General features: G+C 40.8%; 1 protein-coding gene across 1 annotated transcript in view; it reads right to left on the minus strand.

Moving 5' to 3' along the window:
• The window catches only part of DNAH8 (dynein axonemal heavy chain 8), a 585,957-nt gene that overhangs the window by 464,081 nt on the left and 96,191 nt on the right, over positions 1 to 25,685 (minus strand). The window contains exons 10-13 of the mRNA XM_034764627.1: positions 25,405 to 25,512; positions 24,251 to 24,352; positions 12,923 to 13,069; positions 8,700 to 8,897 (exon numbers count right to left, since the gene is read on the minus strand). Coding sequence (XP_034620518.1) covers positions 8,700 to 8,897; positions 12,923 to 13,069; positions 24,251 to 24,352; positions 25,405 to 25,512 — 555 coding nt within the window. The remainder of the gene's footprint in view (positions 1 to 8,699; positions 8,898 to 12,922; positions 13,070 to 24,250; positions 24,353 to 25,404; positions 25,513 to 25,685) is intronic.

The following is a 25,685-nucleotide window of genomic DNA, read 5'->3' on the forward strand; positions in this document are numbered from 1 at the left end:
GAAGGTGATTAGGAACAGTCAACATGGATTCACCAAGGGCAAGTCATGCCTGAACAACCTGATTGCCTTCTATGATAAGATAACTGGCTCTGTGAATACAGGGAAAGCAGTGGACATGATATACCTTGACTTTAGCAAAACTTTTGATATGGTCTTCCACAGTATTCTTGACAGCAAGTTAAAAAAGTATGGATTCAATGAATGGATTATAAAGTGGATAGAAAGCTGGCTAGCTCGTCAGCCTCAACGAGTAGTGATCAATGGTTCGATGTCTAGTTGGCAACCAGTATCATGCAGAGTGCCCCAGAGGTCTGTCCTGGGGCTGGTTTTGTTCCACATCTTCATTAATGATCTGGATGATGAGATGGATTGCACCCTCAGCAAGTTCGCAGATGACACTAAGCTGAGGGGAGAGGTAGATACGCTGGAGGGTAGGGATAGTGTCTAGAGTGACCTAGACAAATTGGAGGATTGGGCCAAAAGAAATCTGATGAGATTCAACACGGACAAGTGCAGAGTCCTGCACTTACGATGGAAGAATCCCATGCACTGCTACAGGCTGGGGACTGACTAGCTAAGCGGCAGTACTGCAGAAAAGGACTGGGGATTACAGTGGATGAGAAGCTGGATATGAGGCAACAGTGTGCCCTTATTGCCAAGAAGACTAATGACATATTGGGCCACATTAGTAGGAGCATTGCCAGCAGATCGAGGGAAGTGATTACTCCCCTCTATTCAGCACTGGTGAGGCCACATCTGGAGTATTGCGTCCAGTTTTGGGGCCCCACTATAGAAAGGATGTGAACAAATTGGAGAGAGTCCAGCAGAGGGCAACGAAAATGATTAGGGGAGTAGGGCACATAATTTATGAGGGAACTGAGCTTATTTAGTCTGCAAAAAAGAAGAGTGAGGGGGGATTTCAACTACTGGAAAGGGGGGTTCCAAAGAGGATGGAGCTAGGCTGTTCTCAGTGGCAGCAGATATAAGGAGCAATGGTCTCAAGTTGCAGTGTGAGAGGTCTAGACTGGATTTTAGGAAAAACTATTTCACTAGGTGAAGCACTGGAATGGGTTACCTAGGGAGGTGATGGCCATCAAATGAAATTAATAGGCAGCAGGTTTAAAACAAATAAAAGGAAGTTCTTCTTCACACAGCGCACAGTCAGCTTGTGGAACTCCTTGCCTGAGGAGGTTGTGAAGGCTAGGACTCTAACAGGGTTTAAAAGAGACCCAGATAAATTCATGGAGGTGAAGTCCATTAATGGCTATTAGCCAGGATGGGTAAGGAATGGTGTACCTAGCCTCTGTTTGTCAGAGGGTGGTGATGGACGGCAGGAGAGAGATCACTTAATCATTACCGGTTAGGTTCACTCCCTCTGGAGCACCTGGCATTGGCCACTGTCGGTAGACAAGATACTGGGCTGGATGGACCTTAGGTCTGACCCAGTACGGCCATTCTTATGTTCTTATGTGGTGGAATCTCCATTCTTAGAGGTTTTTTAAGTCCCGGCTTGACAAAGCCCTGGCTGGGATGATTTAGTTGGTGTTGGTCCTGCTTTGAGCAGGGGGTTGGACTAGTTGACCTCCTGAGGTCTCTTCCAACTCTAATCTTCTATGATGCTATGTGTGATTTCGGAAAACAGTTAGGCAGAAGTATAGTCTGATTAAGGTGGAAATCAGAGACTACCTGACTTAGGAGTTTTAGTTGTGGTCTCATCAAGACGCTTTCTTTACAAACTATACTACTAAATGAACCTTGATGGAACTCAGAAAGGTCTGAAATTTTCAATTCCAACAGGTAATCCAAGATTGTAGAAAGAGACAACTGGATAGGAGAAAGTATGGCACTGGTTACACTAATGATTATCTTCTCCATTTCTGAAGGTAAATGTACAATGTCTTGTACTTTTCAACAGCTGAAAGGAATCTACAATTTGTACTTCCATTGAACCGGCAGCTTCTAGTCCCAGGAACCTTAAGGAACCACACTTATAGTTGCAGAAGGTTCAGATTGAGGTGAAGCATCTGACCTGCCTCCTGAGACAACAATCAAGGTTTGATTGGGAGCCACCATGAAGAGCAAAAGGTGAGTTTGATGTGGTGAGGAAACCAGACTTGTTTTGGCTGTGTTGTTGCAATCAAAATTACTGTGGCTTGGTCCTGTCTGATCTTGATATGAACCTTTAAGAGCAATGGAGTTGGAGGATATGCATAAAAAAGACCTTTTGTCAATGCAATGAAGAAAGCATCTCCCAGAGACTGGGGATCGAGTCCCCCTCTGGATCAGAATTTCATGCACTTTGTGTTGGCTGCCATGGCAAAAAGGTTGACCTCTAGAAATCCCCAAGGTAGGAGTACTTTGTTGAAGACTCAGGAGTCCAACTCCCATTTGTAATTTAGAGAGAAGTGTCTGCTGAGGTTGTTTGCCAGGGTGTTTTGTATACCCAAGAGGTAAGAAGTTGAGATCACTATCTGATTAATTATGCACCAATTCCCAGTTCCAAAGATGTATCTGCTTTGGTGCAGAGTGAGGGGGGACTTGCTCTGCCCTGACAATTGATATAATATATGAAAACTATGTTGTCTGTCAGGATCTTGATGGCCTTGTTTTTGAGTAGGGAAAGAAAATGAAGCCAAGCATTCTGATCACTCTTAAATCCAATAGATTGATTTCCTGTTGTGACCATTTGCCCTCGACTGCATGAGGACCTAAAAACCTGCTCCCCATCCCAAGTGGGAAGTGTCTGATGTTAACATGACCAAAGGGGGATTCTGGTTGAACTGGAATCCTGCACGAACTTTGGACAAATTACTCCAGCAGGTGAGTGACTGCATGACTCAGGTGCATACAGAGGCCTGTTTGTGCAGATTGTGTTTGTTGGGTACATAAACTGTCCTAAGCCACCCTGGAAACTTTGAAGATGCAACCTGCCATTTTGTGCCACAAAAACTGAAGTGCCATGCGTCCCAGCAATTACAGACATGTCCTTAACTGGAACTTGAGGACTGAGCTGCACTCTTTGGATAAGGTCCTTCAGAGCCAGAAGGAGGTAAGATCTACCCATTATCAAAATCAGAAATGCTTCTATAAACAGAATTTGCTGTGTAGGGAGTAATATCCAATTCTCGAGATTTACATCTGCAGGCCTAGACTTTGACATAATGAAGTTGTTGTTTGAACTACCTCCTGATATAACCAGCCCCTGGGGAGCGAGTCGTCAAGTTAGGGAAAGATAGTTATTCCTAGACAACGGAGGTAGAGGCTACGACCACCATGATTTTTGAGAACACCTTTGGGATTGAAGAAAGGCTGAAGGGTAGGACCTGATAGTGGTAATTGTGATTGAATGTAAAACAAAGAAATATTTTGTGAGAAGGATGAATCGCTATGTGGATATAGGCATTTTTGATGCTGAGGGTCGCAAACCAGTCTCTGGATTCAGGGAGGGAATTATAGCTGCTAGGGATACTACCCTGAATTTCAGATGTCTGACATGCTTCTTCAATTGTCTGAAATCTAATATCAGCCTCCAATCCCTGTTTTTCTTGGGTATCAGAAAGTATCTTGAATAGAATCCTTTCCCCCTGTGTTGAAGTGGGACTGGTGTTATGCCTGTTAGACTTAGAAGCGATGAAATCTCCTGTGTCAGCAAATGATTCTGAGAGGGATCCCTAAAGAGGGACAGAGAAGAGGGTTGGAAGGGCATGATGGAGGTAAATTGGACAATACAATCCAAACTAATGGCCTTCAGTGCCCATTTGTCTGATGTTATAGACTCCCATGCTTGATGAAACAGAGAGAGGTAGTGCCCACATGTAGGAAGGGGGGTTGTGCTTTGCAGCAGAGAAAACATGGTCATTGGGTAGTCTGGACTCTTGACTGAACCATCAGAACTGGTGCTTGGACAATGTTGAAGGCTGGAATGACACAATCTCGGTAGTTGCAGGTTTTTTCTTTGAAAATCTCAACCTCTTAGCTGGTGGTTCCAGTGGCCTGCAGAAGATGGAACAGTGAGCAGGGCAGGATCTTTGTGCCAAAAGAGATCTGTTAAACTTCCTCTTATTTGCAGGGGTGTATATCCATAAAGATTTAAGTGTTGCCATAGAGTCCTTCAGGGTATTAAGCGAGTCATTTGTGGAATCTGCGAAAAGCTTTTGGCCATCGAAAAGTAAATCTTACATGGAAACCAGAAAACGGAAAGAAGGAAGCTCACCTCATCACTACTGTGTTGTAAATAGACCTGGCTGCAGTATCTGCAGCATCATTTGAAGCCTGCAGTGAAGTTTTTGCCAAGAGCTGACCCTCCTTTATTATGACACTGAACTGTTCTGGATGTTCCTGTAGCAAATGGTCAATAAATGCATTAAACATCTCATAGTTCAGGTAGTCATATTTTGACATCAGTAGCTGGTGATTATTTTTCCTGAATTGTAATGTTGCTAACGAGTAGTTCTTACAACCAAAAAGGTCTGGAGGTTTCTGGTCCTTATAAGGAATGGCTTTTTGAGTATGTTGCTTGCCCCTTTCATTGACTGGAGCGACAACAAAAGAACTTGGTGCTGGGTGACAGAATCAAGGCCAGGATTTTTTATCAGCTTGCTTGCATGTATGTGGGGGACATTGCTGGGGTTTACCAGATGGACTAAGCTAGCTCAAGGAGGGATTCAGTAATTTGCAGTGCAACTAGTGCTGAGGAAGAGCTGTGCACTATGTCCAGAAGCTTGCGATGGGAAACCCAGAATTCTTCCAGGGGAATGTTCAGGGTGTCAGCAATCCACTCATCGGGTCCTAGAAACGTTTAAAGTCATCAGCTAACAATGGCAGAGGTGGCTTTACTGCCTCATCAGGTGATGACAAAGAGATGTTTGTAAGGAGTGTAACCTCCTTGTCCACCGTTGCCTCTTTCTCCTCAAAGGTCTTCTCAGACTCTTAAAGTGGAGAGAAGGGATAGATAGTACTGGGGAATGAGGTCTTCTGTGTTCCATATGGGACTGAGTTGAGGTCTCTCATAATTACTGGCAGTACATTGCCCATGAATCCCAGTAAGGCCAATAAGGGAGACCATAAGGCACGTGGGGAGATATCCAGTGTTGGTCATACCAAGTCATACCATAGCAGACAGGGGTCTGGTATCCGATCTTTGTTGCAGCTACCTTAGGGAATAACACCTCCTGGAATAAATTGGAGAGTCTTGAACAGAAAGTTCAGACACTGAGTCAGAATGCTCCTCCACATATTGAATCAGAGGTAATAACCCCTTCTCACGGATAGTAGAAGATGGAGAAGAGGTAGGTCTCACAAAAACATGAGCAGTCAGCGACCTTCTTGACTTCAATACCTAGAGGTGTCCTGAGGTTACAAGGAGTGGAGATTCAAGCTCATTTTGGTATCATGAGGTCTTTCAGGTACTGGAATTCCTGCAGTACTGGAGGCACAAAAGAACTTGCTAAAAGCACTGATGATGTTACAGAAGCCATTGTGTAAGGTGCTGATGTTGGTACCAACGGGCTAAAGGATTCCACTGAATCCATTCTCTTGGTCATAGCAGTCTTTCGCACTAAGCCCTTTACTACTGAAGTATGGGATTTAGTTGAAGTCTTAACGTGTTTCACAGTACCCAAAGTGCTCAGAGTCTCACTAGCAATCCTCTCAGGGCCTGAGGTCTCTGGTGACCAGATCTTATTTGATGAGGAAAAGAAGGTTACTCACAATGTACAGTAACAGGTTCTTTGAGATGGGTGTCCCTGTGGGTGCTCCACTTCAGGTGAATGTGCATCCCTGTATCTTTGATTGAAGAATTTCAGCAGCAGTGCTTGTTTGGGTTGCGCATGCGTTGTCCCCGTCTTGTGCTGTTGTTGGCAACTACCTTGTGTATGTGACCAGACCCCCCACAGTTCCTTCTCTACCATAGAGTCCAGAAATTGAACTCCAAAGTAGAGGGGAGATGGGTGGGTAGTGGAGCATCTACAGGGACATTCATCTCAAAAAACCTCAGTTACTGCACAGGGTGAATAACCTTCTCTTCTTTGAAGAGTGTCCCTGTGGGTGATTCACTTCAGATGACTGTTGAACGGTGCCTCTCATTGGACAGAAGGGGTTTCAGCATTGCATGTGTAAGTGATGATAACACTGTAAGACGTAGCAATGTGACCAATCTTAAGCCCTCATTGATTGCGGAATGTTTTGTGAACATATGTATGGACATCCAAGTGGCTGCTCTACACATGTCCACGGTCAGTATGTTGTTTAGGAAGGCTACTGAAGTTGATCGGGATCTAGGAAAGTGAGTTCCGATCCCCAGTAGAGGTTGCAGGTCCTTCTGTTGGTAGCAGAGATGGATGCTGTCATAACTATAAAGGGAAGGGTAACAGCCCTCCTGTGTACAATACTATAAAAGCCCTCCTGGCCAGGGACTCCAAAATCCTTTTACCTGTAAAGGGTTAAGAAGCTCAGGTAACCTGGCTGACACCTGACCCAAAGGACCAATAAGGGGACAAGAACTTTCAAATCTTGGTGGGGGGAAGGCTTTTGTTTGTGCTCTTTGTTTTGGGGGAGTTCGCTCTTGGGACTAAGAGGAACCAGACATCAATCCATGCTCTCCAAATCTGTCTGAACAAGTCTCTCATATTTCAAACTTGTAAGTACAGCCAGGCAAGGTGTGTTAGTTTTATCTTTGTTTTCTCAACTTGTAAATGTACCTTTTGCTAGGGTGTTTACCTCTGTTTGCTGTAACTTTGAACCTAAGGCTAGAGGGGGTTCTTCTGGGCTCTTTAAGTTTGATTACCCTGTAAAGCTATTTTCCATCCTGATTTTACAGAGATGATTTTTACCTTTTTCTTTAATTAAAAGCCTTCTTTTTAAGAACCTGATTGATTTTTCCTTGTTCTAAAATCCAAGGGGATTGATCTGGACTCACCAGGAATTGGTGGGGGGAAAGAGAAGGTGGGGGGGATGATTAATTCCTCCTTGTTTTAAGATCCAAGGGGTTTTGGATCAGTGTTCACCAGGGAATTGGTGGAAGAGTCTCTCAAGGCTACCCAGGGAAGGGAGTTAGCCCATTGGGAGTGGTGGCAGCGGACCAGATCTAAGCTGGTAGTTAAGCTTAGAAGTTTTCATGCAGGCCCCCACATCTGTACCCTAAAGTTCAGAGTGGGGAAGGAGCCTTGATAGATGCACAGAATAGTGGATACTGATTTCAACTGCACTGACAGAGTCAGTAATGGAGTCGACATCACTGGTGGGTCAAGCCTCTCTTGGGATGGTAACAGGGAGCATCAAGCCAAGGCTCACACACTCACCTTGGTACAGTTAACGTCTGAGATGACTTATTTGAGGCACAATAGTCCCCAGGGTCCTTTGTGTAGCTCAAGAAGCCCTTCCTGGGATCTGAAGTAGTCACAGTTTGGGGCATCTTATGAGAAGGTCCTGGTGAAGGGGTGTGCCTCCTCTTCTCCCAGTGGGAAATAGTCTTTTCAGCTTTGTGAAGGAAGTCAGACAAAGCTGTGGGAGCACTCCTTGCTGGTATAAAGTCAAATCTCAGAACTTGTGAGGGGCCAGTATTAGAAGATGCGTGGGGAGACTGCATCAATAGATATGCTGCCCGGGATGTTTGTGTTCTTTTAAGAAAAGAACAAATAATGCTGCATTTTTCTCTGATGTGTCCCTCATCCTGGCATAACAGTCAGCAAGTATGTGGGTTGTTTGTTGGCATTGGCACCTGATTGGAGGGGAAATGTTTAAAGCATGAGGACTTTTGTCTTTTAAAGCCAGTACCAAGCATCTCAGGCCTTGAAAAACAACGATAGGGACAAAAAATGCAAAATAACACAAAACTACTTACTAACTATCCTAATCTAACTATTTACATTAGTGAACTACCATTTGCCAAATAAAAGATGTGAAAAAGCTCACGAGAAAAACCATAAGCAAAGTGCATGAGGACCTCCAACTCTTAGCCATGGAAGATGAGAAGGAACTGAGGGAAGGTCAGGGCAGTTCCAGCCTTTAAACCCACAGCTGAAGGCACCGGTAAGCACAGGGTACTACTAGTGAAAGCTCTCCAACTCAAGTGCACTGGATGTGCACATACCTGTGCAATCACTTGATCTGGCCAGAGATCAACCCGGAAAGAGATCCAACTTTTGCCCATCAGTGGGTGTCAATAATAAGGAATGTTTACAACACCCACATATTTATCTTTATCGCAATGTTTGAAATATTTACCTATATTTAGAATGCTTCCTCAGATACCTTGGTAAATTTAACTACCACAGGGGGTAAATGTGCAGTTTTCAATGGTGTCCACTGTACACAGTATATAGCAAAACTTACATTTGTGAAACATTTTCCCAAAGTTAGAACAGAACTCCTATAATATTAATGGGAGCTATGAGTACACAAGAACTGGAAAACAGACACCTATATCATTGACAAAACTGTAGGCAAGTATATTCCTGCAGTTAATAATCTGTAAATAACCATAAGAAAGGCAAGAAATTTAAGGATCAGGTAAATATAAAAGCCTTTGCACAAGTTGTGAAATTTGTTATTATTTTCCTAACAAACTCTACCATTCACCAAATAAAGCCAAATCATACAGTTCTTTATCAGTCAAAACTCCCATTGAAGTCCAAGGGGTTCTGAATACGTAAAAATGATGAGATCTTGCACTGAACAAATTACAGATAACAGTTACTTACCTCTAAACCTTCAATTTTTGTCATGAAGTCTACAAAATCTACATCAAATTCAGTTTTTCGTGGGTCGAGAATATCATATTGTTTCTTTTGAACACTCTGGTAGATATTTTTGAACTTTATTGCCAAAATATCTATCCCTTCAATTGTAGACATACTAAGTGCAGAAAATGTTTGTACTATAGTAATCATCTCTGTAATCTGAAATAAAGAAATATTTTTCACACTCAAATCAAATTATAAATTTATTTCAATTCATTTAGTTCACTTGTGGTGCTTCTTGTTGACAAAGGAATAATTACATCCTGGGCTAAACAGACTAGACTGAGACCAATGGCCAGTCTGCTCTGATTAGTTATTTCACTCATAATTCCTCATCAAAATACTCACAACAAAACATTGCTCCCTCAACTTCTTACCCCAATGCTCACCATCACTCAACCTAATCTAAATTGTTTCAATATTTTTCTTGGTATCTTGAGGAAGTTTTATCCATAGTTAACTTTTACATTAAATTACATTTAATATCTGAGTGATAGGGTGGGAAATGGCTCAAAAGTTGAAGTACCAAAGTTTAAGATATATAAATGGAAATTTCCAAGCACAACAGACAGACCACAAGAACTAGTATATGCACTGTATGATTACCAAGGAAAAACACACCAGTGAATCTGAAAACCCCTGAACACTGTTAGTTATATAATGGTATTGTCCAAAGGCACCAGTCTGGATTAAGAGTCCTTTGTGCTAGGAGTCAGACAAATACATGGGTAGATATGGTCCCAGGCCCAAAGAGTTAAAATCAAATTAAAGACAAGATACCACAAATGAACAAAAAACAAACATGAAGGAAAGGAAAGGGAGGAAGAGAATAACAGTTATATCATCATACTCTAATATAAGCTTCCTAACAAATGGGCCAATTCTATGGTTCTGAATCACTTACTTTTTTTTTTTAATCTTTCTATAGACTATTCGCAATCTCCCCTCTCCTTGGCATTCTTTGTTGTTGTTTTTTAATGTAAACTATATCTGCAATTGATTCAGATTAGTAAATTTTGTGCTGTAAATTACAGTGGATAAAAGGAAAAAGGGTATAATTTTTTCATTGTGGGATGAATCAAAGGAAGTCTTTTGACAAAGCAAGAGGAATTATTTCTTTAGCGGGAATGAAGGCTTTACTAAAAGAACAGAAATTACAGGTACTAAAAAATAGTCTACATATGAAGACATCGGTAAAATTGTGCTGTTATTTTCAGTTCAGATTGTTTCCAAATAGTATGACATGACATCTTAGACACTGTCTTTGGCAGAAGAGTTTTATAAGCTGTGGTTGCTCCTCTTGATAGCTTTACCAAGGGAACCAAATATTCTATCCTATTTAGGTTTTGTTTGGTTGATTGGTTTTCTACCTCACCCATCTTTGTGGTTCCTGAGAGTCATCCAGTGGTGCTGTAAGCAATGTGACAAGCATCTATCATATATGTTTTTTCCCCTCCATTCCTTTTGCCAGGGGACAATTATCTATGATTTTCTCTTACTAAAGTTTTATTCTTTTATTCTTTTATTTATTTACAATTTGCAGTGTGCTTTTATTTGGAAACATAAGGCTGAAGAAGTATGCAAAAATTCTTTAACATCCTCTTGGCAGGGGGAGGTTCCCCCTGCCAACCGGTCAGCCTGCTGTCTCCCCCACCCCAGACACACCACTCTCCTCTCTCCCCCCACTTCAGTTGAAAAGCGTCTGACAATCTATTAGGGTGCACATGGAACCGATGGGATTAAGAAACCTGCATCATGTGATGCTGTACCTGTCCCACAAGGCATTGCAAACCCCTCCTAAAGGACTCTGCGGACAGTTGCACAGTGGGATACCTACCACAGCGCACGGCTATCAATGCAAGAGCTGCTAGTGTGGATGCACTCGGCTAACACAAGGAGCATAGCGTAAACATGCAACAGCGGTTTTAATTAAAGCGGCATAACTTTTGCTGACAAAACTTTGTAGTGTAGACAAGCAAAACTTTGTATGTAGACAACTTTTCTTTGTTTTTGGGATAGGCTTCAGTTTCTAGTCTCCAGTCATACTCAGACATTGGGTCAGGGTAGAGAAACATTTTCCACAGAGGTACATATGTCTTAAGTAATAGGAGACACTATTTTATTTAGTTGTTTTCTATTTCCCACATCCCTCTTCCTGTTTCTTGTACCTATGGCCTTGGGTTACACATGTACTGCACTACATGTGTTTATGGAAAGAAAGAAAGAAAGAAAGAAAGTCAAAGTTACTCACCCTGCCAGGATTCCCAGGGCATCCTTTGTTCTCTGATTTATTTTTTAGATTGGACTGTCCTCACAGCAGAGACTAGTAATCATTTGTGCTCATCACTAAGCACGTTGTCAGTGCTTGAAAAACAGTACTAACAAAAAGGCTTTGTGACCCTTTAAGTGAAAAGTTTTGAAGAAGTGCTCTAGAATTACCATGCCAATCTCTTCATTTTACAAGATGTTCTAAGACAAGCTATGCCCCAATGATGTCTACCCTCTTTGCAAATGAGAATAGAAATATATCCTCCTTGGTTGCAAGAGGCTTAGATCCAATCACTGCCTAGCTGTTCAACATATTGGGAGCATTTGGGTCTGGAGTCTTTCTTGGTTTAATCAGAGGATCTCAGCAGACATTTGCAGGTAGCAATGATGGTGGAATCATAGGGTTAGAAGGGACTGCAAGGCTCATCTAGTCTAACCCCCACATAAGCTGAGGAAGAGTTCACCAGCTGATCATCTTATACAGGCAGCCCATTCACCAAGATTTTCAAGCTCAGTTGCTTTGCTTTCAAGACACAGAATACCAATTGATCGGAGACTAAGGACCACTTTGATCCACCTGGGGTTACTTCATGACCCTTGGACCCAGTATATGAAAGTCTCCAGCCTGGGTTTCTTAGAGAATTCTTTAAATGCTTCTTTCTGATTTTGTTCTGTGCAAGTGGGATCAATTTGGAGGAACTGATCCTAAATTGATTTTGTAAATGCACTGATTAATGCTGAAGACTCATGCACAAGAGTTTGCCAGAGAGCGCTGAAGATAAAAGATTGTCAAAAGGCCACCTGAATGGAGCTAATCCACCACTCTCCCTTTCCACAACAAATCCCTCTGAAAATCTCACTTCTACAAAACCCACAGGAAGAGAATAACAAAAACAAACAAACAAAACCACACAAACAACCCTCCCTTTGGGTTTCCCAGTCTTCACTTCTCCATTATAATTTTTTTTTTTTAGTTTGTTCCAAAGCCCATTAAATTAACAGGACTCTTTCCATTCACTTTAATGGGGTTTGGATAGATTATAAACTCTTTAGGATATGTGTTATCTTAATTTTTTGTCATGCACAACACAAATAATATTATGGGAGCTTAATAAATAAACACATTAATAATAAAAAACATCATGTTTTGAAGATTTGAAGTACAAAGTGTAATAATCTTTGGGTAAAAAAAGCCTTATGTATTCTGGCTAAATATAAATCTAGTATTTTTTTTCCACTGCTCATCTAACTTAGGCTTTGTCTACACTAGAACTTGGTCAGCAAAACTTTTGTCATTCAGGGGTGCTAAAAAAACACACACCCCGAATGACAAAAGTTTTACTGACAAAAAGCACGGGTGTGAAAAGCACTTTGTCAGCAGGAGTGATCTCCTGCCAGCAAAGCCACTGCCGCTTGTGCAGGGTGGAAGTTTTTTATTGGCAAGAGAGCTTTCTCCTGATGACAATCAGCAGCTACACTGCGCGCCTTTTAGCAGCATGGCTGTAGCGGCACAGTCGTATCACTAAAAGCTGCATAGTGTAGACAAAGTTTTAGGTTCAGATTAATTGATTTTTCTAAACCCTTTTAAAAAATTGAATTTTAGGCTGAGACCAAGCATAGAAAGCCAAACACAGAATTTTTTAATAAATTATGAGCAAATGAAAAAAGTGAGTTGCAACTCTTAACTACAGCTTTCATTATTTATGAAAGTCATAATAATTTGATGGTCTAAGAAATTAAGAGAAATGCTGTATTTATCCAAAAACATCAACTACCTTTAAAAAAAAACTTTCTTCATATTGAAATAAGAATACAGCTCACTAAGCAATTCATTAGTCAATCTACAAAAATTCTCATTAAAGGCATGCACACTTACATTTTTTAATTTTTAAAATAAAAACAGAAATGTTACTTACTTTTTCTAGCCTTTTACAAAATGCTTCAAATTTGCCAAAAATATACATCTCTGATACTTCAAATGTCTTTTCCCCTAGAGCTTCCAAAATCTGTTTCCTTGTTTTATGAAAGCATTTTTGATATTCTTTAAATAAAAAAATGCAGTCCTAAAAAAGTTGAGAAACAAATGCAATAACTATCAGATGAAAAGAAACATGCAATATTTCTTACGCACAAAAAAATCTATTGTTTCTGTTGGCTGTTCTGTATTTTAGAAAATGGTATTTTTGTTTTAGTCCACATTATTATTTTGATATTGAAACAGAATTTTGCAACCAGACTCGTGGCCTATTCCTTGTGTCCTGCACTAACATGGAGAAATTCCTCTTATTTAGCACTTACTATTCTCATTTCAAAAAGAAGGAAGTGATGAGGAGAAAGTGTGACATATTATGTCTATGTGAAAAACCAAACTAATAATGTTAGATGGATGACTAATAAGGATTTCTGTATTTGTCTTATTTATTTTACGATTAAGAATAATTGACTGAAAACTATCACTACAGGGAGCTAATCCTTACAAAAATCCCATATCAGGGTTACCCTTGAACTTCTCAGATCCTTCGGATATTTTTTCTTACACTTGCTAGATATGTCTTGTCTTAGGTCTGATCCAGCAAAAATTTACACATGCTTAACTTTCCATACTGAATAGTTCTACTGATTTCTCCTTCCCTCTTGCTGAAGTATTAAGTATTATTCAAGGTCCCTAAAATTAAACATGTGTGTAAGTCTTTGCTGGATCAGGGCCCTAGATTGTAAACCCTTTAGGGAAGAGGCTTTTATCATGTGGTTGTATCGCACCTAACAAAAGGGGGTGCTAAGGATGGCTGGGGGGCCTTGAAGCCCTACTGACCTAATAAAAATAATTAGCAATAATATGTCAACAAGGGGGGAGAGATAGCTCAGTGGTTTGAGAACTGGCCTGCTAAACCCAGGGGTGTGAGCTCAATCCTTGAGGGGGCTACTTAGGGATCAGGGCGAAAATCTGTCTGGGGATTAGTCCTGTTTTGAGCAGGAGGTTGGACCAGATGACCTCCTGAGGTCCCTTCCAACCCTGATGTTCTATGATTCTAAGACAAGAAGTTGTATGAGAAAGATGAAACAAACAATTTTGACACAGGGGCTGTATCAAGAAGAAGCCAAAGCAGAAAACAGTATTTCCTATAAGCATACTATTAGCACTGTGTGGTTAAAACTAGCTATGCCAATATGAGCATTTCCAGTTTAAAATGTAGAGGAAAAAGGTTGAAGATAACTAGGCAGCAGCTCTTTAAAATATTATACCTAATGTAATAACCCTGTCTTGTCTGTCCAGGAGTAGAATTCCACAGAAAAACCACTGAAGTACATGTTGAACTGCAAGCACATGCTTAAGTGGTTTGTTGAATTGGGGCCTTAATTAGTGCACCAGTTCAGCTGATGTAACTAACAAAACAAACCAGCCTTCAATCAAAATGTTCAGGCTTTTATTCTCTAGTATGTTTTATAATAAATGCTTTATGTTAAATCAATACAAACCCTTAAAGCACTCTGTTGGTCATCTCCACCAATTTAAAGAAGCAAAAACAAATTTATCAGTAGCCCTTGCTTAGGGTCTTAAGTGACAGCAGTCAAATCATAGTCTAAAGCCATGTCAACGCTAGCAAGCTTAGAGCGCACAGCTGTACTAATGCAGCTGTGCCACTGTAAGATCACTTGTGTAGCTGCTCTGTGTTGGCAGGAAAGAGCTTTCCTGTCTACATAACAAAACCACGTCCATGAGCGGTGGTAGCTATGTCAGTGGGAGAAGCTTTCCAACCAACATAGTGGTGTCCACACCAGCACATCTCTTGGTGTAACTTATGTCGCTCAAGAGGATGTTCTTTACACACCCCTGAGTGACATAAGTTATACTGACAAAAGTGGTAGTGTAGACATGGCCAAAGTCCCATGTAGTCCAGAATTCCATGGGTTTTGTTATAGAAGTCATGCCTTCTGCAGAAAGCTGCTCCAGGATCTCGGCTTTCATTTTAAAAAACTGTGTTTCTAGGCTTTGTGATTGCAAAGAAAAGCTTGACAATGTGATCCAAATGTAAATCAAAGTACTGATGTCTTCCTGAGTTGTCATACTGCCTGAAAACATAGCTCAGAATGTCTGAAATGCACCATTAAATTAATGTGTTATTAATGCTGAAACCTAAAGATAACAGTCTGCAGTACACTGAAAATGGGGACGGCAACGTAAAATAAATGGAAATTTAATACTAAAATAAATAACCTATGAGCTACATTATTTTATTATTCATTTTCATATTTAATTCTCTAAAACATCAATTTTTAAAATTGTTCTTAAGCAGCTGCAGAATTTTCATCATAGTGCTACAGAATATAGGATCTAGCTGCAGAATTTAGGCCAAGCTTGCAAGTCATGGGACCTTCAACACAGCCATTTTGAATTTGTTTTCAATTTAGCTTATGTGAGGGACAATATCATGTTTAAGTCCAGATATTACCACTATGTTCCCTACATCCACTAATGTTATAATTCAATCAAAACATACACTCTGTGATTCGAAGAAATTATTTTATTTCTCATAGTTCCATTATCCTCCAAGTGTTTACAGATGGAAAAATATTTGTGCTTTATTTTCAATCCATTATGTTTACCAATCAGTAATTTCCAGAATCCCTCTTTCACCACTCTTCCGTCCTTTTTTAATATATTAATAAGACATTTGTGGAGGGGGAGGTTCCCCCAGTTCTTTGGTACACGACATACCCCTTGTTTTCAATACATCCTTGGTTTCCCATTATTTTTAAAAAACTATACAGGTAGTCATTAAGGGACAGATTGCAAGCCATCTTAGCACACATTGACAGCAAAGCAGATATTTAAACAGGAAGTGGAAATGGTTGGGGCTCCCAGAAGAAAAGACAAATTACCTTTTTTAATTTTCGTGCTCCTCCCAGTCAAAGGAAGAACGTAGACCGTCGCTCACTAGAGCCAAATCAACAGAAAATATGTAAAAACCTGAAAGCAGATTGCTTCATCTCTGCCTGAGGTTTGCATTCTGCTTGAAAAGGCTCTCTGATAAGACTTTTTGATTTCTTGTCTTTGTTTATAAGGTCCAAAAGAAGCCTGCCAGGGTGTCACAGTAAACTTTTTCAGTGACAACAATGTGAGGGAAGCCTGGGTCCATATCCTTAGAAAGAGGCTACAGCATTAAAGGATGTTATAAATGAAGGCTGGAGCCTTTAAAGAGATAATATTATAATTTTCCTTTGTGATATTTATTATCAAGACTGACACTACAGCTTTGTCCCAGATTTGTACACTTAGAATTACAAAATTTGTGGCTGGAGGAAACATAGCAAAATATTTGGGTTTCAGTAAAGCATTTCATGTTTCTTACAAAATGTCACTCACAAAACTAATTTAAACTGACCTGCACATGATCATTGTCATGTGAAAGAAACAGATACGTACTTCTACAATAACCATTGTTCTTCAAGATGTGTTGGACATACATACATTCCACTATAGGTGTATGTGTGTGCCCAAAATACTTGAGTCAGAGACTTTTATAAGCAGTACTGTTGGGGCACTGCATGCACCTATGAGGTCCTTGTGTATGCAGCCAAGGGCACTAAAAAAAAACCTCCTCAGTTCCTTTGCATCAGAAATATGACAACACTTCCAAACTAGAAGAGAAGGAGGGAGGGTCATGGAATGTATGGGCTTGTCTTCTCTACCGGGAGATCGATGCTGCTGCAATCAATGCAGCAGGTATCGATTTAGCAGGTCTAGTGAAGACCTGCTAACTCGATGGCAGAGTGTTCTCCAGTCGATTCCAATACTCCAGCTCCCTGAGAAGGGTAAGGTAAGTCGACTGGAGAGTGTCCCCCATTGATGCAGAGCAGTGAAGACACCAGGGTAAGTCAACCTAAGTTACTGTACTCCAGCTATGTGAAGACAAGCCCTATGTGTGCACAAACATATGCTGAAGAACAGCAGCTACTGTAGAGTTAAGTAACTGTTTTTTCTTCTTTGAATGATTGTGCACATATACATTTCACTGTGGGTTTCTTTACAGGCAATGGGACTTCGGAGCTACTTGAACAAGGAATGAAGTACAGACTTACCAAAGTCCACATCCATTCACAATGCCGGAGTTGATGGCATAATGTCTGGAGAAGGTATGTACTGATGACCATGTAGCCACTTTACAGATATCCACAATCAGTACATTATTTAGAAAGGCTGATGTGATAACTTGAGCCCTTGTAGAGTGGGTAGTTATCTTTGTTGGAGAAGTTACATTTGCCAATTTGTAACAGGAACTTATGCAAGAAGATATCTGAGCTGAGATTACTTGCCCCTTCACTCTTTTTGTGTAGGGCACAAACAGTCTAGGAGACACTCTAAATGAGTTGCCCCAGGGTGGCTTCCCCCACTCCCAGCAGGGAACGATGGGTGAGAAGCTCCAGGGGATTTCCCCCCACTGCAAGTGGGGAACAGGAAGCAGAGGGGAGCGCAGTCCGCTGGGAACCCAGGAACCTATATGGCAGCCAGGCTCCTGGCAGGAAGCTGCCAGCAGAGCTGAGAGACTGGGCTCTCAGCTCCCATGCTGCTCCTCTTAGGTCAGTGTAAGTGCTCCTGATGAGGATGTGCACCACCAACCCAAGGGGGCTGGTGGCTGTAAGTCGACCTAATATAGGTCAACTTAGGCTTGAAGTGTAGACATACCCTCATCTCCCAAAATGGAACTAGATCTCTGACAGGACAGTATACACAAACAGGCTCTTTAAGAAACCTCACTACCTCCAGGTGTGACAAAACTTACAAGCCTTTAATGGAAGGGTGAATGGCCAAGATGGTGGCTAAATGAACTCTAATGGAGCTAACTGAAAAGTCTTGTATACAAGATGTCCTGAATTTCGGCTCCAGTGGGACAAAGATGATGAGAAGCAGCCCAGATAGAAAAATCTCTTCCACTTAGCTAAGTATGTAGATCTCATAGAGTCCTTTCTGTTAATAAGAATGGTTTGGATCTCCTGAGAACAATTTTTTTTCCAAGGAGTCCAACCATATCTCAGCCAGACCATGAGATGCACGTTCTGTAGGCCAGGATGTAGTTTCTGATCTTGATTCTGAGACAAACATCCTTCAACCAATGGCAGTGTTATTGGAGATTGGATTGTGAGCTCTTGATGATCTATGTAGTGATACTGCCCTAGCCAAGCCAGAGCTATCAGTATTAATGTAGCATGGTCTTATTTTAGTTTCCTTATCACCCTTGGAACCAAAGGAACCAGTGGAAAGCCATAGAGAAGATCCATTGACCAAGGAAGAAGAAGATATCTGCTACTGAATCTGGACTCCAATCACCCTGAAACACACCGCTAACACTTTTTATTGAGTTTTGTTGCAAAGAAATCTACAGCAGGTGGTCTCCATTTCTAGAACATGATGGCCAATATGTCTATCTTCAAGGACCATTCATGGTGATAAATGAAGTTTCTGCTTAAGGAATACACTGTGGTGTTTCTCATCCCAGCAGATGGAAGGCTTTTAGTGTTATATTCTGAACACAAAACTTCAGAGATGAATCGATTCTTCACATAGAATCATAGAATATCAGGGTTGGAAGGGACCTCAGGAGGTCATCTAGTCCAACCGCCTGCTCAAAGCTCACATAAGTGATCCAACCTGGCTCTGCCCTGCCTGATCAGGTAAAACATGGCAGTGGTATTGTCCATAATTACCTGAGTTGTGTGCCTTTTGATTATGGCTAGGAACGCTTTACTTGCATGAAATTTGTATTGTATATATAGTGAAACTCCCCTGGGTGGACACCCCAGGCCTTGGTGGAGGCATCTGTGCCAACTGTCATTGCTGGTTCTGGAGGGGAGAAGGAAACTCCCTCACCGTTGTTTTTGGGGTCCATTCACAAATCTAGGGATGAAAGCACTCATACAAGTACATAAATCAGCATGTCCAGAGAGTGTCTGCTCAGTTGTGGAGTGGAGCCAGGCCTCCATAGGCAGGATTATACCATTGACCTGGGATTGGCTTTGAAGTTCTTGAAAAGTTGTGTGTGGGAAAATTAAGCTAGCCCTAATGGTCTAGGATTTTCTGCTTGGCCTGGGCCCGCCCAGCGGCTAACAGGCCCACAAGCCTAAACCAAGCTAAGTGTTGTGCTCCCTGACAGTGGTGGTCAGAGGTTGAGACACAGGGAGGGAAGTGGGGGGCTGGAAAGGAGGAGGGTAAAAGGCCCCAGCAACAAGAATAATTTGCAATATGTGCCTACTGCTTTTGAAATATAATAACCACTTGTGTAAAGCAATAAGTGTAAAGCAATCATCTAAAATGAGTAACCATGCCTCCCCCTACCCCATTTGTGTAACCATGCCTCCCCCTACTCCATTTGTATGACTACCCCCATTGAGTAACTGTACCCTGTAAGGGGCAATTGTGTAATAAGCACCCCATAAAAGTTGTAACAGCATTGGAAACCACCAAAAAGCCCTTAACTCAATTTGCACCCATCCTAGGCAAGGTTGCAAAAAAATGCTGGAAAGTACCAAAAGACCCTAACTCTCTTATTCCTAATAAGATCAACATTACTCAAGTATGTGTAATTTTAATTCCTAATATGGTTATCGTTACTTAACTGTGTGCAATTTGTTTGCGGTTTTAAGCTTTAAAAGTCTGTGTGTGCTTTGAATCGGGGGAGCAGTTCCTAATGGCTGCTACCCACATCGCATTGGTGTGTATTCAATAAACGGGCCTCAGGCTTGAGTCTCTGAATTAAAATCAATGTGGGGTGACTTTTTCCACGACAGTTGACAATGGCCAGAAACCTGTCTCGAAATAAGTAAGCAGTCACTGTGGTAGTATCGAAGATGGCTTTTACAAATTCAGTCTTTTGGACTGGGATTAAAGTTGACTTTTCTGCATTTATTCTCAGTTCCAGATGAGCAAACAATAACTGGATTTGAATAATGCTGCTCACTACTTGCTCTTTTGACTGACCTCAAATCAGCCAGTCATCTAGCTAAGGAAAAACCTGGATACCAGCCTGCTCTGGGAATGAGGAAGTAGTGGGAATAAAACCCTTTCCCCCATGTTGTAGAGGTACTTTCAATATAGTTCCCATACAGAGGAGAGACTGCACTTCCTGAAGCAGTCTTGTGAAAAGGGTCCCTGCGAAGGTTGTTGGAGGAGGGATTGGAACTGCATGACATATCCTTCTTAACCCATTTGTCTGATGTTATGGAGGTGCAGGCACTGAGGAAGAGAGACAAATGGTTCTCAAAGGGAGTTAGTATGAAAGATACATAGTGACGGGTCAATTGTCATTGATGTGCCCCTTAAATTGACTGCTTTGAAGAAGCTGACATGTGGTTAGAAGATCCTGCAGCTGCTTGCAACTCGAAGAGTTACTGCATCTCCTACAAGGGTCCATGTGTCTAGGCAGATAAATGGGTTATTTATACTCAAATTAAGATTTAAAGTGTCCCTCTTTAGAGACAGAGAGTAGACTTCCAAAGCCCTAGAGTCTTTTAGAGTAAGCAAAGCATTGCAGTTTTTTCTTCAAAAAACAATTTAGATCTTCGAAAAGCAGATTTTCACCTGTGTTTTGAAATTCTCTAGGAATCCCTGAGGCCTGAAGCCAGGAGGAACGGCTTATAGATATGTCTGTGGCCACAGATTTAGAGGCCATGACTGCAGAGTCAATGTGGTTAAGTGACCCTCAGCTATGATGGCAAGAAATTGCTCCTTAAGTTCCTCAGGCAATTTATCTCCAAATTTTGAGATAGAGTTCCAATTAATAAACATATTTGCCAGAAGAGCCTGATAGTTTGAGACTCCCATTTGCTAACGGGCTGTTGTATAGGATTTCATGCCATACAGGTTTAACTTAATCAATTCTTTATCTTTTGGTTAGATTTTTGTCTGTTACTGTTTTGGTATGTTTATTCACAGCCATTAGAGCAGGAGAATACAAGGAAGGATGCATGACAAAACAATAACCCTCTTGGGTGTTCACTTAGTAGCAACTGTCAGCCCTTTTTGATACCAGCAGGAGGGAGGACAGGGTCTGCCATAAAGTCTTAGCAGAATTGAGAAGAGTTTAATTGATAGGAAGAGCCACACCTTTTGGAGCCAAGGTTTAAAGTATTTTCAGGAGTTTATGAGGGTTATCTTAAACAACCTTGGCCCATACCCATAATGTGGATGTCACCCACTTCATCAAATCCTGCAAAGTTTTAAAATCCACCAGAGACAGCAAGTATGTTTCTGGTGTAATCACCTCATCTGGTGAGGATGATGAGATGAGAGGAAGTTGGTCAGTGGTGTCATCCTGTCTCTCGCCTCTTTCAAGATCTCTAAGTGGGACACCTGCTCAGCAGCCATCGGAGGTGCTTCCTATGTAGCAGAAGGTGGAGCAGAGCATGGTGATTTGGATATGAATCAAGAGGTAGACACCAAGCTCATATCTTGAGAGGCATCCTGTGGCCCAGTAGGGTCAGGATGAGAAGTTATAGGGAATCACAGACCAAGGTGATGAATACCAGGCAGAGAAGTCTCTAGATGAATCTCAGTCTTGTTTGAAGGCACATGGGAGCAGTGGACAAGTATCATGTCCTTGCAGTATATCCTTGTGATGTCTGAGCCGGTGAGTAGCAAGATCTAAATGACATAACATGTGAAACTAGCCTGCTGCTGCTGGAATTAGATGAAGATATATTACAGTTCTCCGGAAATTTTGGAGCAGTTTGAGTAAAGGGAGGTAGAAATGTGTGGTACCAGAGATGTAGACAGAAATGTTGTCAGCACCATCATTGGTACTGGAGCCAATGTAGCAAGTACTGATGCAGAAGTAGTTGCCAGTACCAATGACTGTTGAGGAGAATGAAATGGTGGGGGAACCATAAAAGGTATAGTGAGACTACATTCGCTGACATCATTACTGCAACCAATACTGACTGCAGTGGCGAGTCTGGTACTCAGAGACATATTAAATCCTTACCAACTAAGAAAGCTTGAAGCATGGCAGGTATAGAGGTAGAATGAAGTGCCCGCAAGTCAGAGTAGATGGTATTGGTGCTGAAATACACAATGCTGATCTCGACAGTGCTGAAGAATTAAATAGCAGAATCGACAGCATCATGTGAGATGAAGAAGGTGCCAGTCTCAAAGGCACCAGAGACATTAGTGCCACCTCTAACAGTACCAGAGGTACCAGAGGTCATCCTTGTTCTTATGTTCCTTCCAAGTCCACCAGAGAACTTATAGTTCTGTCTGATGTCTCACCTTTGAGAGCTGAAAAGGAAAACTTCTTTGGTCTTGAGTCTGACTCAGAGGAAATAGCAAGCATCTTTGGTTTCAAGGAAGCATCAGGGGACAAAGCATCAGGGGACATCTCTTTTCCCCAGTCTCTCCCTTATATGCAGAAGAGGTAGCTGAAAGGTCATTCTTTACGGAGTGGCAGAGATTTCAGCTCTCATGAACAAAGTCATCAGATTCTGAGGAGGGGCACAGTGCCTTCTCTAATAGGTGCTCCATGAGATGAATCTCTCTCATTCTTCGTCTTTGACAGAAAAGACTTACAATTGGAGCACTTATCTTTAACATGTCCCTCTCCTAAAGAAAACAAGCAACTTAATGCCCATCAGTTGCAGGCATTACTTTACAATTTGAAACCTGAAGATCTCTGCATTGTAAATGAGAGACTCCAGGAGCAACACTCAGGAGGAAAAATGAAAATAATAATATAATGAATTAATTAACACTAAACTAATATTAACTATTAACAGTATCTACAACTATATACAATTTCAACATGTAAAGCTGGCTAGAAAAGACAAAGCTCAAAAAGCAGTGGGGATCTCCAGTACTTGCCATGGGCAGTAAGAAAGAATGAGAGAGAGTCAGTGTGACCCTGCCCTTTATGCCCTCTGCTGCATCACAAGGATATCCAGGGCACATCCACTACCCCAATGGTATTACTAGAAAAAGTCTCTGACTCAAGTGCATTGGGTACACATACACCTAAAATGGAATGTACATGTGCAAAGGCACTCAAAGGAGAGTAAAACCTAGCTGAAGAATTAGAATTATTTAAGTAATGATAAAGAGCAATGCAAATTGAAGTGGAGTGTAGTACTATTAGGTCCCACCTCATTAAATATTCATCATTGATCAGGAAAAGGGGATCAACAGAAGATAAGGGGAAATTCTGGTCTTAACCTGCAAACTGGTTTTCTATAAAGGACAAACTTATATTATTACCATGAAACAGGTAGCCCAACCCTCTGGTTGTTAAATTTTTGGTGCCCGGCACAGTCCCTCCACCCCCACACATATGCACACTCCCTCTCTCAACCTTTAAGTTCTTTGACTCTTCCCTTTCCTTCTCTCCTCACCGGGTTCTCACCAAATCCTTTTGCTTCTCCCACTAACATTTCTAAAATGTCTTCTTAGTCTGACAAAACTCTGCTTCATGCTATATAGTTTTCTCATCAAAACCATTGACCATCTCCTCTCCAATCTACCCAACATTCAACAGCAAAAGTAATCTTACTTTCCTGCTACTCTTACCATGTCATTCACTTTCTAATATACTTTTACTGGCTCCTTGTCTCTTTCTACATAAAATCAGAATTCTTCATCATTTTTAAAACTCTCCCTTTACCTACATCTCATTATCACCTATCACCTCAGCACTCTGCCCATTCTTGCTTCATTCCTCTGTTTGTACACTGCTGTCACTCTCGCCTTTGTGCCTTATCTCGTACTGCTCCTGATTCCTGGAATAACATTCTTCCTCCTGTATGCTATCCTGTCCCTCTAAATCCTCTTGACTGACATGGCTCTGATAGTTACTCATTCTGTGCTACTCTCAACTTCTATTTAAAAATATCAGAATTTCTATGATTAGCTCCCTATGCTGTAATGACTTATTTTTACTTGTTTTAAATATCATCCTTTTTCCTTTGTCTGTTGCTTTCATGTTATTTGACTCACTACCTTAGACTGAACACTCTAAATAGTGGGACTGTCTCTTTTTTAAATCCTACAGTATTATATGTTTATTTTAATAGTAATAAATCAGCTTTGAATAATGTATTTAATATGAAATCTGAAAAACTTTATAATACAAAGCAATGCATACTTTTATAATAAAAATGATGGACTTTAGGGCAGTCCTACAAGCAGGTGCTTACTAGATTAAATAAAAACCCAGATCAGAAGGTGATCTGAACCAGTGAAAACAACAAAATACCACTATACAAACCTGAATTTTTTTAATTACTACAGGTGTATCCTGGTCCCATACACGAGATAAACCACCATCAGTAATATATGCCTTACATGCTGTAACCATTTGATTTGTAACCTAGTACATATAAATGAAAAACAAACTTTGTTAATGATCTCCAAAATTTTGTTTTTATTACACCTTGAAAAAAACAAATTATATACCTGCAATTGGAACTTTTCAATCACATTTCCTTATAATGTCCTAACATATGTGATTTAAGGACAACAGTACAGTATTTTAGATACTTCTAGATCCTGATATAATATTTGAACAAGTCTCAGGCATAAAAGGAAAAGATGTTTGCTCATAATTCTGCTTCTCAAGAGATCACTCTAACAGGATTCTCACTCCTGGATCTTAGTTTCCCACCACGAGACAAGCAGAATTACCAAAAGTTCTGAGAATTTTTTCCCATGTGGTAGTTGTGGAGTACGTGAGCCAGGACCAAAACTCAGAAGTTCTGGATGGAGTGTTCTAGGCCACTACCTGTTTAGAGAGACTAGGAGCCAGGGCTCTGGGTTTCCACAAAGAAAGAGTTTGAGAAAAGTTTTGGAATAACCCTGTGAACGAACCTGGGAAGAGCCCTAGAGAATCTGTAATGTATCCTGACAAGGGGGTATCATTTGGCCAGACATAGACAAGTTCTGAGAGAGAAGTTAGAGGACAGTAGCAGACCTATAGGATAAGAAGTAGAGAGCATTCATGCTTGGACCTGCCACCTATTTTGTCCATCATAGAGTTCTTGGAAAAAAGAGGGTAGGAACTCCACTTTTACTCTGCTTCAGTTCCTTCTCTTTTTGCATGTTGAATAGTATTTGCGGAGCAAGGTACTACTAAATATAAAGATGACATAATCTAGACCTTTATGAGCCTATATAAAATACTATAAGAAACAAATTGCAATTGCAATGCCTGATGTTTTCTTTATGCTTGATTTGTTTTATAGCATGAAAACAGAAGAGTTATATATTTAGTAGTGGGCATCACAGCTTTATAAAATCCTTACCACTTTTCACCAAGATATCCTGCTGATTGAAGTAAAACAAGAGTTTCTGCAATGCCATATTCAGAGCTGTTTGCTTTCATCACACTTGATATAAATGAAGCCTGGATATTAATGTGCTTACCTTTATAAACAATGATGTCATTCTCTCTGAAGTATTGTAATACCTTGAAACACTGTGAATCATTCTTATAGCATTAATTAAATTTTGTATTCCATGTGCCATAGACACCTAAAATAAAGAAATTTTTAAGAAAATTATGTGAGCTTCTTCCCCTTACCAAATTTCCTATTTACAACTTTTAAATTACATCTATCTTCAAATCACATCTATCAGTCTTAAAGAACTTGTCACATATTGCACAGATGTCAGCGTTTAGTACTGCAGGCACGGCATGCTGAAGA

This window comes from Trachemys scripta, chromosome 3, assembly GCF_013100865.1.
Source record: "Trachemys scripta elegans isolate TJP31775 chromosome 3, CAS_Tse_1.0, whole genome shotgun sequence".
NCBI classification, from domain to species: domain Eukaryota; kingdom Metazoa; phylum Chordata; order Testudines; family Emydidae; genus Trachemys; species Trachemys scripta.